The sequence below is a fragment of the Hyla sarda genome, chromosome 1, assembly GCF_029499605.1.
Source record: "Hyla sarda isolate aHylSar1 chromosome 1, aHylSar1.hap1, whole genome shotgun sequence".
In the NCBI taxonomy this organism is placed as follows: Eukaryota; Metazoa; Chordata; class Amphibia; order Anura; family Hylidae; genus Hyla; species Hyla sarda.
The window spans coordinates 172318033-172332535 of NC_079189.1; the positions used below are offsets into that span (position 1 = coordinate 172318033).

Sequence of the window (14503 nt, forward strand, 5' to 3'; positions counted from 1 at the left end):
GACTCTAGACCTATCTCGCTTAATACCCGAGGCCGTAGAGATCAGGCGTCCGCGGATGTAAGCCTTATGGGCCAACCACGTCCAATGTGGAGACGATTGTGGGGAGCTATTTAAAGAGAAGTAGGAAGCTATATCACTCTCCAATTGGGTTTTAATTCTAGGCATAGTCAATAAAGACTCGTTAAGTCTCCACCTAAATGGTAATATGAGAGTGGAGATAAAATTTAAGACTGACAATACCAGATCATGGTCCGACCATGACACGGGTACATGACGAGCATAGACCAGCTGAGACACCGTCGCAGCGTTGACCAAGATCCAGTCTATCCTCGTGTAGTGGTGTTGGACCGGGGAATAATAGGTGTAACCTCTACTGGTACCGTTATGTTCCCTCCATGTGTCCACAAGAGAGTGCATAGCAAACAGACTGGATAATAGGCGTTGTTGAGTCCCCGACCTACGAAACTGAACTGTATTAGAACAGTCCAACTTGCCATTATAAACAAAGTTAAAATCACCTGCCCACAACAATGTCTCATATGTCAGGGAGTCAAGAATGGAACACATATCTCTAAAGAATAAAATAGGGTTGTCGGTGGGGGCGTAAGTATTCACAAGACAGATATTCTTCCCATACAGAGTGCCTAAAATGATTAGATAACGACCTTCAGGATCATATTTCGCCTCCATCACTTCAAGTGGAAGGGAGTTGTGCAAGAAAATAGCAACTCCTCTACACTTAGTGGTAAAGGACGCCCTGTATAACTGAGCATTTCTGGCTCCAACTGTGGGGCAAGCTCAAAAAATAAAGTTGTTACCGTTTTAGTAAGGTCCACATCGGGTTCAGGGAGACCGCGTATCCGCAAATTAGCCCTCCGTGAGCGATTTTAGAGGTCCTCTAATTTGAGCTCAAAGTCCCGCAGCTGTGTCGTCATCAATGTCCCTCCTGTCCTCCTCCGCTGCGTCCGCCAGCACATCCAGTTTAGCCTCGTTGTCTGAAACTCTACTGCCAAAGTCCTGCAGCTGGGAGGTAAAATCATCCACCGCCTTAGACAGAGCTGAGTGGAACATCTTCTTAATGCTCCGAAACATGGCCGTTGGTGTTAAGTCAGCGGGCTCTGCAAGCTCCTCCCCATCAGAAAGGCCTGCCGGAGAAGCGTCTCTCACCGTCGCCATCTTGGAGCGGGCCCCGGAGCGGAATAAGTCCGGAATTGATTGAGAGAGGACCTGAGAATTGCGGAGAGATCCCCTTCTGCCTGACCGGGGCATATTCAGGAACCGATGGGTAAGTGGATCAGCGTCTTGGAGCCGAATTTCGGCGCTAAGTGAGGCTTAAAGACGCATGTGGCGCGGAGCTCACATCACCTACGTTCTACTCCGTGAGCCGCGCGCATGCGCCCCAGAAGAGGACATTTTTAAACGTATACATTGTCCTGCATGCAGTTATGATTTTTTTTCCAGAAGTCCGACAAAATCAAACCTATATAAGTAGAGTATCATTTTAACCATATGGACCTACAGAATAAGGTGTAATTTCTACCGGAAAATGCACTGTGCAGAAACGGAAGCCCCCAAAAGTTACAAAATGGATTTTCTTCTTCAGTTTTGTAGCACAATTATTTTTTATTTTCCGTTTTGCTGTGGATTGGTGGCTCAAAAAATAAGCCATAATATGGATTTTTAGGTGCAAAATTGAAAGCGTTATGATTTTTAGAAGGTGATGAGGAAAAAAATTTAAATGCAAAAAACGGAAAATACTCTGCATCATTAAGGGGTTAAGTATCACATTAAAAAGGTAAGCACATGCCATTATGAAATGAAGTACTTTTATGGCTTCTTTTGTCTGCGAGTAACCCTCGCACGTAAGTTCCGCATGAACTTACACTAGAGGGGTACCCACGGACATAATTTTACCCTTTGGGGTACAGTCGCGAAAAAGGTTGAGAACCACTGGCCAAGAGCAGTTCAGTGTGTGATGAGCTGTGATTGGCTGAGACCCCACCCCCCCTCAGCTCTGAACTCTAACTGAACTCTACAGTCTCTCTACAGCTGCAAAAGGGAGCAGAAATACATAGCACAATGTTTAGCACAATATTAAGCTCATGACTCTAGAGGCATCATGACTCTAAAGCTGTATTTCTTAACCAGGGTGCCTCCAGCTGTTGCAAAACTACAATTCCCAGCCTTCGGCTGTCCAGGCTTGCTGGAAGTTGTAGCTTTGCAACAGCTGGAGGCACCCTGGTTGGGAAGCTCTGCCCTACAGTCTAGCTCAGCTTGTGGAAAGGCAGCTGAAATATTTAGCTCTGTACACTGTGCTGGGCTGAGGTCCTGCCTGTATTTCCTGACTTTTGTCTCTGCCAGGAGATAATCTACAAGCAGGACCAAAAGAAGGATCCCACGTGGTCAAACTTCTAAGGGTTAATTTAACACATAAAGTTACAAAATGTTATTAAGAAGTATATTAGAATTAAAGGTAATTCAAATAGGCTAAATTTCATCAATGGTGACATGTACCATTTAAGTGTAAACTCAGCCTAAACTGCATCTTGTTTTTCACAGTACAGTAATAAAAGAAAAAAGGTTTGCTTGAGAAAGCATTTAAAACATGATTAATAGGATTTTAATGACATTCTACAAAAATGGAAATTGCCTTATAATAGAAACAACTGATGGTATGTGGCCATGTTTATAGTGTAAAAATAGAGGAGCTGAAAAAACACAAGGCAAATGAGGCACAACATATGGTAAAAGCTAAGGAAATAGATTGGTGTGCCATCTAGTGGCAGAACACATCTAATGCATTTAACAAAAATAAGTCCTTAATCTTGTGCAAATTCATTTCATAATTGCACGTTTGTTTTTCAGGTATATAGCTCCAAGGGGTTGTCTTACCAAGGGCATGTGGATAATGCTACCCCTACCAAAGGGCCCAGAGCAGCCACATGGCTTGCCTCTTTAGTATGTACATTCATGTGAATGGGTACACAGAGAGGACCAGAAAAATACCTAGAGCAGTATATCCCAACCAGGGTTGGCTGTCTGGGCATGCTGGAAGTTGTAGTTTTGCAACGGCTGTATGTGCCCTAGTTGGGAAACACTGACCTAGAGAGGTGCATTTATTGTTTTTACATTCTATGGCTCTAGGTTGTATACACTCACACAATTTTACATACACATAGATATACCATCTTCTAGTAGAAGGGTGCCAAATAAGCTAATAAAATAAATACAAAAAGTCTTAAAATCAAGATTTTTTAATATATATTTTTTTCTATAACGACAGTTGCATATTAAAGGGGTATTCCAATTTGGGCAATTCATAGTGTATCCGTATACGCCATAAATGTTCCCTAGATAAGGGATGTTTGTCCCAGCTCTGCAAAGATTGAGGCTCACCTGCCCCCCTCTGGCCACTGAAGGTGGTCAGAACGTCAAGAACAGCGCAGGCAGGCGAGTTATGCAATATGTGTAACTCCACTGAATTAAATAATAGTTATGCAAACAACATAGCCCAGTGAACTACTCTGTTTATGTAACTCTGGGAACTCTTGGTTGTGGAATGGCCTTTTTTTAGTCCCATGAATTGAAGCTTATTGAAAAAGACTGACAACCAAAACTGTTGGCTGTGATTATTAGAAAGAAGGTGTTACAAAGTACTGACTGGCTGCCCAGACCTTTGTGCATGTAAACTTCCATACTTTCCCACCAAACGTTTGAACAACACTGCTCTCTATTTTTAAAGATGACACAAGACAGAGTAAGGATAGGGTCCCCCATAGCACATCCAGTGCATATTTGATGCTCCGGATGCGCTACTGCTCGTCCCTGTAGTGTGCCTCCAGCTGTATTCCCCATGTCCTGCTCGCAGCAGCAATCCTCCACTACGAGCAGACACAGAGGGAGCCCCAAGTCGTGCGTGAGCATGCACACTGCACTCCAGACATTGTGGCCACTCTCGGACTAAGTCAAGGAGCAGGGGGAGAGGCCGCGATTCCTGGAGAACTGCAAAGCAGCTCCCTCTGTGTCTACTCCTAGTGGCGGATTGCTGCTACGAACACAGGGAAAACAGCTGGAGGCTCACCCCGGGACGGGCAGTAGGGCATCCGCAGTGTCAAATACGAAGCGGATGGGCTACATGTGACTCTACCCTAAGACAGGTTCCAATGGGTTTGGTCCTGTAGGATTGCCTACCATCCGCTTAGCCTCTCAAATTACTACCACTGGGTGTACTTATGTGCCCTTTCTGGACCACCCTGGCCCTTTCATTATTTTTTTCCCCACATATAAATAATATACAATACATATGATAATATCAATCTAAAAATTCCACATATTTTTAGCCCCCCTCCCCTTCTACACTAGTGGAGAACAAAAAAAAAAAAAAAAGGTCTCCACTTGTTCCAGTTCTTTTCTAGTCTCTTGTATACCTTCCTTTGGATCCTATTAATTCAAATGTATTCACTCTATCCACCTATTTCAACGATTTCATAATCTGAAGGGGGGGGGGGGGGGGCAAAAAACCTACCCTTAGTATTATCAGTCTGGCCAACCCCCAAAAGTTTTATAATAATATCTCTATAATCTCTAATCTCTTCCAGCCCGATATTTAAGATGAGAGTTCTTGCAGCCCAAGGAATCACAACTGAAAAATTTATTTTCATTTTTTCAAGTACTTATTACCCAAATTGTTGTAGCTTCTCACACTTAAAGGGGTACTCCGCCCCTAAGATGTCAGACAGATCGAAGCGGTCCCGCTGCTGGGGAGCCCCGGGATCGCCGCTGCGGCACCGAGCTATCATTACTGCACAGAGCGAGTTCAGGGGACGGAGCAGCGTGATGTCATGGCTCCACCCCTCGTGACATCACGGCCCGTTGTGACGACCGCTACGCCCCCTCCCATAGACTTTTATTGAGGCCGTGACGTCACGAGGGGCGGAGCCGTGACGTAACGATGCTGCAGCCCCTGTATTGCCTGTCATTACGTGCAGAGCGAACTCGCTCTGTGCAGTAATGATAGCCCAGTGCCGCAGCAGCGATCCCAGGGCTCCCCAGCAGTGGGACCGCGGCAATCTGACATCTTATCCCCGATCCTTTGGATAGGGGATAAGATGTCTAGGGGCAGAGTACCCCTTTAAGGGACATATGAACTTATCCTGCCCCCTCTTTCTGATGCCTTGGGCATCTAGTGTCTCTCATCAAACCTATTTTACCTAGTGACAAAGGTGAATAATGTAATCTGTGAATTATTTTAACCCCTTAAGGACACAGCCCATTTTAACCTTACCTGTCATACAGGCTTGTAGTGCGGGTGATACTGATCAAAATTATACTTACGGCATCTGAAATCGCCACACCGTTCCGCCGTTATTGCTTGTTTTTCGGGGTATGCAAATTAGCTCTTTGGGGGCATGGGCGGAGCTTGGACCCGAGGTCCCGGCACTCCGACGTCATCTTCGGCCGGGCGTTCGCTCCGCCCAGCTCATCCATATGCATAACCCCCTGGGCGGTTTACTGCTCATACCAAATACCGGTGTGTTTTTGCCTTACGATATGAATTTTTCACATACCGCAATACCGTTTCCACAGCAACCAACTCCAATGCATGATGGCGTAGAGAAATGTCCGGCCGCACAGCGTCTCTGGGAAGTGTTGTCCGATCCGCACTGAACTGACTGTGAGGAGCTGGGAGGGGACTACAACTCCTGGCGTGCACTGTTCAGCTCTAAGCTTGGGTCATGTTTCTTACTTTGTGTTCCTTCCTGCAAAATTTGTGGTGAGGCAAGGAATTATTGATTTCCCACTACCAGCCATAATAAATAAATAAAATAAAAAAGAGGCACAGGACAATAGTCATCTGTTTTAATATATTATTTAATGATGGTATGCTACATAAGTATCAGAGGAATACATAGTCCCCACCTAAGGAATCTTTTTGTTTAATAGAACGTGTAATGATCTCAGCATCTGACTGAAGCACAGTGAGAACTAGATGCAGAGCACTACGCCATGCCTCAACCTTTGGAATAACATTATCATACACTGGTACCTGTCTATGTTCAATGGGAAGTCCTGAGTCATCAATAAATAGAACATTTCTGGAGTATTCATTGAACATGTACAAAGAAGGAGACGAGTAAGTACCAACATTTTGGAGTTCATTCTGTATGAAGGTCATAGCTTCTAATTCTGAAGAAAATTGACAAACATTAAAAAGAAGAGTAGAAAGATATTTTATCCAGCCCTTGGCAAGGCACTTATAGACAGAAGATTTGTAATGGATGGCAGAGGACGACAACCATGAGGACATGCAGGACTGTGAACCGCTGTGAGATGGGCTCCCAGATTCTAGCATTGTCTCAAGCTTTTGGAGATGATGAAGACAGAAAAGTTCAACTGCACCTCCACCAGGAAATACTTTTCGGTCAAAAAAAGCATTATGTAGTTTGTAAGAGCACGCCCAAAACTGGTCTTCCATCACTTGCACTTTGGGCATTAGTCTGCAGTTGAGCACTACAGTGGCCAGATTTATCTTGTGTGCATGGAGACTTATAGCAGCAGTTTGGCTTGATTGTGAACTCCATTGTGGACAAAGTGTGGCATACACCTCACAGCCTATGCTATGAGGACTCATCTCTGTGAGGTAAGCCACGGGCTCGGCCCCTGTGCACTCACTAAAAGCCTGAAGAACATTTGACCTTACATGAGTAATAATAAGAATATTTCTCTGAAGGCACTGCATTATGAGTTGTGGACAGGCATCACCCCTCACTAAAATTAAGTTTATACTGGCTTGAACTATTTTCTGACATGCAGTACTTATCCATAAATCCTCAGCTGATCTTTCATGGTCTGCTATCTCAGACACCAATTTTAGATTTGTTGCCTTATTAAAGCCAATATGTCTATAGTTTTCTGTCAATTCTCCATCTAAAAGAAGAACTTTCAAGGGTTTTCCCTCAAAGTTTTTGACAACTGTAACATATTCTGGTCTTACTAAAGTCACATATCCAAATGCAGCACTTGAGTTTACTTCTGATACACCTTTTACAAAGCAAATATTTAGACAGGAAGCCTGGAAGACATCTTTGGTCAGAGATGTTTCATGAGAATTTTCAGACAGAAGAGTGGCAGCCTTCTCCACAAGTTCCATTACCTCCCAATTCCCATGACTCAAAGACTTTGTTAGATCTTCTAAACTGTGGCTACTGGGTTGGGAAGGATTCTGAAAGCTGCTTATTTTCGAAATAGAGAAGTGTCTACTATGAGACAGTTTGCTCATCTGGCAACTTTTACTATTTAAGTTTCCTTTACCGGGCGGAGTGACATCTATGTGCTTTACAGTGTTAGCAATGTGTCCTGGACATGTGTCAGGGCCAATGTTTCCACCTCTAGAAGAAGAGAAACAATGATTTTCATTATGAGAAACATGACCATTCCTTTCATCTGCTACTAAAGTCCTGTGACGTGTGTTCTGCTTTATAGTAGCTATATTATCAATTGGTATGTATAATTCCTTAACACTTTCAATACAGGAATTTAGACCTTCTAACATTCCTGAGACGATCAATGAAATGGGAACTCCGTGGTGAAGACATTCCAGGACAGCTTTACTCCATACTCCGACAAGGAAAAACAGAGTTGTCGTACCAGTTTTGTACTCTTTATGATGGGCTTGAATTGTTTCATTAAAGATTTGTCCCGCTGCACTAGATAACTCTAGACTCTCCAAAAGTCTAAAGGAGGAGCAAGTTAAAGTGCTTTCTTGAGTATCTTCATTGTAAATAAACTTGTATGATTTCCGTGGTCCTAGGAGGGTCTTCACTGATGTTGATATGTTGAATAATTCAATCAGTTCCAAGTGGTCTCTCAATTTCACTGCGGACACCATGGCCTAAGGTTAAACAGAATGCATTTATTTTATTGGTCATAAATAGCTGTAAATAGATTTTCCAATTGCGTGTTGGTACATGAGGTTGTTTTTGCCGAGCAGCAATCAGTTGTATGCCTACAGTCACTGTTTTGTGATGCAGATTTCAGCTGCCGGGCAAGTATAGGAGAAGAAAAACACTTTTAACACTGTGAGCTAAGAAAAAAAAAAAAAAAGATATTTTTATAAATAGACTAGCTGAGTACCCGGCGTTGCCCGGTTTTTCCTTCCTAATCCTTGTTGGGGAGGAAAATAAACAAACGAGGAAGCTTTTGACTTCATATCCCGTCCTTATATCCCATCATATCCCAACCCCATATCCCGTCCTTATATCCCGACCTCCTATCCCAACGTGTAAGATGTGTACCAGGTACTGAAATATCTACAGCCGTACGGAAGTTATGTGGGAACATACATTTCCCATTGATTTGCATGGGACTTTAAACAAAAACCCCGACCCTCACAAATGGGGGTAGTTAAGGGTGGACATTATAGATGAGCGAACTTACAGTAAATTCGATTCGACTTCTTGGCTTGGCAGTTGATGACTTTTCCTGCATTAATTAGTTCAGCTTTCAGGTGCTCCCGTGGGCTGGAAAAGGTGGATACAGTCCTAGGAGACTCATCTCTAGTGGACATATAAGTAACATGTGATCTAGTATTATCGAAATATCTCCAGCCGTTTGGAAGTTATGCGGTAACATATATTTCCCATTGACTTGTATGGGATTTTAAACATAAACCCCACCCCTGGCAAATGGGGGTGAGTAAGGGTTAAATCACCTATCCTATGTTTGTTGTTGACATATAAGTAACATGTCCGCCAAGTTTCATCTTTAGCCGTTTGGACGTGATGCTGGAACATACACACATACATACTAGGGATCGACCGATATCGATTTTTTAGGGCCGATACCGATAATCTGTGACCTTTCAGGCCGATAGCCAATAACTTATACCGATATTCCGATATGGAATATCCGTTTGGACGTGATGCTGGAACATACACACATACATACTAGGGATCGACCGATATCGATTTTTTAGGGCAAATACCGATAATCTATGACCTTTTATAAGTTATCGGCCATTTCCCAGCACAACTACCCTAACTCTCCCCCCCCCACCCCGGCAGAAGCCGCTGCAGATCAATGATTTAATGTGGGTGCTTTAAATCAATGAACTGCAGCGGCTTTTGCAGGGCCAGAGACCCCCGCCGCCGCCCGCTTCCCCCTGCCTGTCCTGGGGTCCTCCCTAGTCCAACCACTACCGCCGCTGCCCTATTGCCTCCCCCATCCCCGGTTTTATAATTACCTGTTCCCGGGATCCGCGCTACTTCTGGCTCCGGCAGCGTCCTGAGCTGTCACTGTGCGCACTGACGGTGACGTCGCGTTGAGGACGTCACTCGTCATTGCGCTGCGCAGCACGCCACAGGATGTCGCAGGAGCCAGAAGTAGCGCGGACCCTGGGAACAGGTAATTATAAAACCGGGTATGGGGGAGGCAATGGGGCGGCAGCGGTGGTGGCGGTCTCTGGGCGGGGAGGCGAGCAGGGCATTATCGGCAAGGTAATTGCTGATACCGATAATGTCCGAAATCGTGAATATCGGCCAAACTGATAATCGGTCAATCCCTAATACATACACACACACATTGAGTTATATATATATATATATATATATATATATTATATATATATATATATATATAGACTAGCTGAGTACCCGGCGTTGCCCGGTTTTTCCTTCCTAATCCTTGTTGGGGAGGAAAATAAACAGAGGAAGCTTTTGACTTCATATCCCGTCCTCATATATGGTTGTCATATCCCAACCCCATATCCCGTCCTCCTATCCTGTTCTGTAATATGTGACCAGGTATTGAAATATCTCCAGCCGTACGGAAGTTATGTGGGAACATACATTTCCCATTGATTTGCATGGGACTTTAAACATAAACCCCGACCCTCACAAATGGGGGTAGTTAAGGGTTAAATTAACTATCCTATATTTTAAGTGGACATATAAGTAACATGTGACCAAGTATTATCGAAATATCTCCAGCCGTTTGAAAGTTATGCAGTAACATATTTCCCATAGACTTGTGTGGGACCTTAAACAAAAACCCCGCCCCTGGCAAATGGGTGTGAGTAAGGGTTAAATTACCTATCCTATATTTGTTGTTGACATATAAGTAACACATGTGCCAAGTTTCATGTTACTATCTTTAGCCATTTGGACGTGATGCTGGAACATACACACACACATTGAGTTTTATATATACCTGTATAGGTGCCAGAGGCATGAAATTAGATGTACATGGTCAGGATTAGGTACTGAGTAAAACATTTTTGCGGGATCTGAGAGGTCCGCTTTAACAACCTATACATAAAGGCTTGATCTAGCAGAAGGTTGTAGTGCACACATGGACAACATGATCACATGAATAAGGCTGCATTCAAATCATGTCTGCAGCCTACGGCTGCTGGATCCGGCTGGGGAACGGGAAAACCAGGCGCTCCCATACCCCAGCCGGATTGGCGCTGAAACCCATTTACTTTAATAAGCCAACCGGAGTCAAACAGTGACTCCGGTTGGCTCATTTTTGCCTGGACCTAAAACTGTAGTATACTACGGTTTTAGGTCCAGTCACAAAACCGGATACGGGGCAAAAATGAGCCGAGCGGAGTCACTGTTTGAGTTAGCAGTAACGTTAAAGTGCTATTGTCATTTTATACATTTTTCATGGTGTCCAGACATGTTAAAAGTTTAGATCACACTAGGTTTCACTACTATAGCCCCTCTCCCTGGCTGTCAATCAAATCTGACCCTTTCACTGTATAAATCTATGAAGTAAAAGGTTCAGCGCTGACGTTAATTCAGATGAAGGTGGTGCTTTAAAAGTATCCTCTATCCGCAAGATAGGAAATAAGTGTCTGATCTCCATCAGAAGTGTGTAGGCTCCATGCACTGTCTATGGGAGTACAATGCTTGTGTGTCTCTGGCACTCCCATAGAGAAAGCATGGAGCGCATGCCAAGACACCGCTAAATGCACAGGGGTCCAGTTCTGAAGATTGCTAGGGGGTCCTAGAGGTTGGACTCCCTGTGATCAGACACATCTCCTATCCTACAGACAAATTTTTAAAAATAGTAGAGTACCCCCTTTACCCTTTTAGGACCCAGGGCGTACCTGCACGCCCGTGGGAATTCCGGTCCCCACCATGCACGGACTGGGATGCCTGCTGAACTTATTTTCTCCTATTACCTCTTGTAAAAATGTATATTTGGGGGGAAAAACTGCATTTTAGTGAAAAGGCTTATTGTGGGGTGTTAAGGCTCACTGTACCCCTTGTTATGTGCCTTGAGGGGTGTTTCCAAAACAGTATGCCATGTGTTTTATTTTTTTATTTTTTCTGTTCTGGCACCACAGGGGCTTCCCAAAAACCATTTCAGCAAAATTCACTCTCCAAAATCCCATTGTCGATCCTTCCCTTATGAGCCCTCTAGTGCACCCACAAAACACTTCACATCCACATATGAGGTATTTCCTTACTCAAGAGAAATAGTTTTACACATTTTGGAGGCTTTTTCTCCTTTTACCCCTTGTAAAAAAAATTTAAAAATGGGTCTACAAGAACATGTTAGTGTAAAAAATGGAGATTTTGAATTTTCTCTTTCCCTTTGCTGCTATTCCTGTGAAACACCTAAAGGGTTAATACACTTTCTGAATGTCATTTTGAATACTTTGAGGGGTGCAGTTTTTATAATGGGGTCATTTGTGGGGTATTTTTAATATGAAGGCCCCTAAAATCCACTTCAAAACTAAACTAGTCCCTGAAAACTTCAGATTTCGAAAAGTGTGAAAAATTTTAAAATTGCTGCTGAACTTTGAAGCCCTCTGATGTCTTCCAAAAGTAAAAACATGTCAACTTTATGATGGAAACATAAAAGTAGACATATTGGGGGAGATTTATCAAATGATTTAGACTGGTTTTTCCTGTCTAAATTTGTCGCACAGAAAGTCGCAGTCTAAATATGTGCAATTTTTTTCCCGACTTTTGCTGTAGAGGATTTTTAGTCCATGATGCATGCAAGTCTATTTTAGACGGAAATGCATTGGTGCTGAATTTATCAAGTGCGATAAGTAGCATCTGCCCAAAATACGCTGAAATGTCAGACCATGTTGGAGCAGGTCTAAATGCAGTTTAAGCTGTAGACCCTGAAGTCTGAGCACAGAATTTATCAAGGGCTGTGAGACCTTTGATAAATTAGGAGCACAATAGACAGGAGACTATCACATACGCTGGTCTATAAGCATACCCAGAATAGACTAGATTAGGAAATGTCCCCCATTGTGTATGTGAATCAATGTATAATTTATTTGGTATGTCTATGTTCCTTACAAGCAGAGAGTTACTGCGTAAAAACGGAAGCCCCCAAAACTTACAAAATAGTGTTTTTTCATCAATTTTGCCACACATTAATTTTTTTTCCCGTTTCACCGTAGACTTTTGGGTAAAATGACAATGTCATTACAAAGTAGAATTATTGATGCAAAAAATAAGCCATCATATAGAATTTTAGGTGAAAATTGTAAAGAGTTAGGATTTTTTTAAGTTAAGGAGGAAAAATTGAAAATTAAAAAAAAGGAAAAAGCCCGAGTCCTTAAATGGGCACTGTCACCAACTTTATTTTTTGATATGTTGTAGTACTTATGCACTACAACATATCTCTAATATACTTTTATTATTATTATTTTTTAAATTAAAATAGTTTAATTTACATTTGAAAAACGGCCACTAGGGGTCTCCCTCTTAGTGGCCGGCTGCAGCCTGGCCGGGCATCGGTCCTTTTTCATTCAGCCTGCGCTCGCTCCCTGCCTGTCTGATCCACTGGCTGGGAGGCCACTCCTCCCACACATCGCCGCCGCTGTCCCTGCACGCCCGCTGCCGGACTCTGCAGTAAGTGTAAAGGGGGGGGGGGGGAGGGGGGGTGTTGTGATGGAGGGAACGGGGTATGTCGGGGGGCGGGGGGGGAGGGAGACGGAGGGGACGGGCTAGCGCCGCATGTAACTTAATAGTTTATCTACACAGGGTGCCTCCAGCTGTTTCAATACTACAACTCCCAGCATGCCCTGACAGCCAATAGATGTCAGGCCAAGCTGGGAGTTGTAGTGATGAAACAGCTGGAGGCACCCTGTGTAGATGAACTAAGGGCGGAAGTCCCCCCCAGCAGGCATCAGTGACGTGGTGCCTGCTGGGGAAGTCTGCCTGGTAGTGAGCACACTGCCAGGCAGACAGAAGGCATTTTTTATATAGTAAAATTAAAGGCAGGGAGAGGGTTAGGGATAGATGGGCAATAGGCAGGGACAGAAAAAAAAAAAAAAAAAGACGGTGGGAGCTACCCTTTAAGGGGTTAAGGTGAAAATGGTCTTGGTTCTTGAGGGTCAAGTCTTTCTGCAGTCTGCTGTCCCACAAGGTTGTGGCTCTGAAAGATGAACATTGTTCCAGAATCTGGCAAAATCAGTGTCCGAGAACAAAGTCTTGAAGGTAAATGGGTGAAGCACCCTACACATGCCATCATATGCAGTGGCACTACATATACACACAATATAATATTATATATATATATATATATATATATATATATATATAGTGACTTTATCTTTTCCACATCTGTGCTGCCGGTAGGGTAACCAATAAGAAGGGCTGCAGCTTTTAATGTTCCTCTGTTCTATTGTCTCTATTGTTTGAGTATGAAAGCTGAGCTGTGATTGGCTGCTATTGGCCAAAACAAACCGCTTTCTGTCTCCGATTCATATACTGGGTCAATGTATCCCTTCTAAGTGCAGCTGTAACAACCAATGACTAGTGCTCTAAACAGTGTTTTTCATACCATGTGTCTCCAGCTGTTGCAAAACTACAACTCCCAGCATGCCCAAACAGCCAAAGGCTGTCTGGACATGCTGGGAGTTGTAGTTTTGCAACAGCTGAAGACACATGGTATGAAAAACACTGCATTAACCAACCTTGGCCATAATCTTGAGCACTTTCCTCATTACCACCTTGTGTTGCTTTAAGCCCAATTCACTTCCGCTCCTTCTTCGTCCAATATTTTCATGCATTATGCCCAATACCTCATGGAACAAACCAACACTACTAACAATAGGTGATGGTGAATATCAAATTGCCCATTAGCACTGTAACCCTCTCCCAGCCCCCCTCCACACTGCTGCGTCCAGCACTCTCACCCGATCTCCAAAAATCAAGCGTTCTACCGTTGTCATGATAACCACGACATGTGCTTCCGGGATCCCATCAAGAAGCAGAGCGGATGAGCTGATGGAAACACAGTCCTGATTGGTTACAATTTCCCTCTGTCCTTGGTGAACCGGAAATGATTGTAATGGTCACCTCCCACCTCTGAACGCGTCTGATCACATGGTCTGCAAATCAAATCATTTGCGCATGTGCGTAACCATTCGGCATCCATGGTAACGGGGACGCAGCTTTTCTGTTTGTTACGAGGGCCCTGCGCGTAGGGAAAGGGCAAGATGGCACCGCCCAATAATATGACGACA

General features: G+C 43.7%; 1 protein-coding gene across 5 annotated transcripts; it reads right to left on the reverse strand.

Annotated features, from left to right (window-relative positions):
• Positions 1-5859: 5859 nt before the first annotated feature.
• On the reverse strand, positions 5860-14473 carry BBS12 (Bardet-Biedl syndrome 12). 5 transcript variants are annotated; one of them, XM_056564004.1, is made up of 2 exons: positions 14344-14473; positions 5860-7891 (listed from the first exon to the last, which is right to left on the reverse strand). In XM_056564004.1, the coding sequence occupies exons 1-2, from the start codon at positions 14413-14415 to the stop codon at positions 5897-5899; spliced, it is 2067 nt and encodes a 688-aa protein (XP_056419979.1). In that variant the 5' UTR covers positions 14416-14473; the 3' UTR covers positions 5860-5896. The 5 variants fall into 5 exon arrangements, with proteins under 5 accessions (XP_056419979.1, XP_056419994.1, XP_056420003.1 ...); XM_056564019.1 differs by having other exon boundaries at positions 14174-14386; XM_056564028.1 differs by having other exon boundaries at positions 14201-14385.
• Between the last annotated feature and the right edge of the window lie 30 nt (positions 14474-14503).

Bases quoted from the DNA above. Each gene is read 5' to 3' on its own strand.
- BBS12 (XM_056563997.1), bottom strand. From the start codon at position 14,047: ATGCATGAAAATATTGGACGAAGAAGGAGCGGAAGTGAATTGGGCTTA. The intron at 7,892-13,951 runs GTTGGTTAATGC...GTTTAACCTTAG, and splicing joins TGCTCAAGATTATGGCCAAG to GCCATGGTGTCCGCAGTGAA.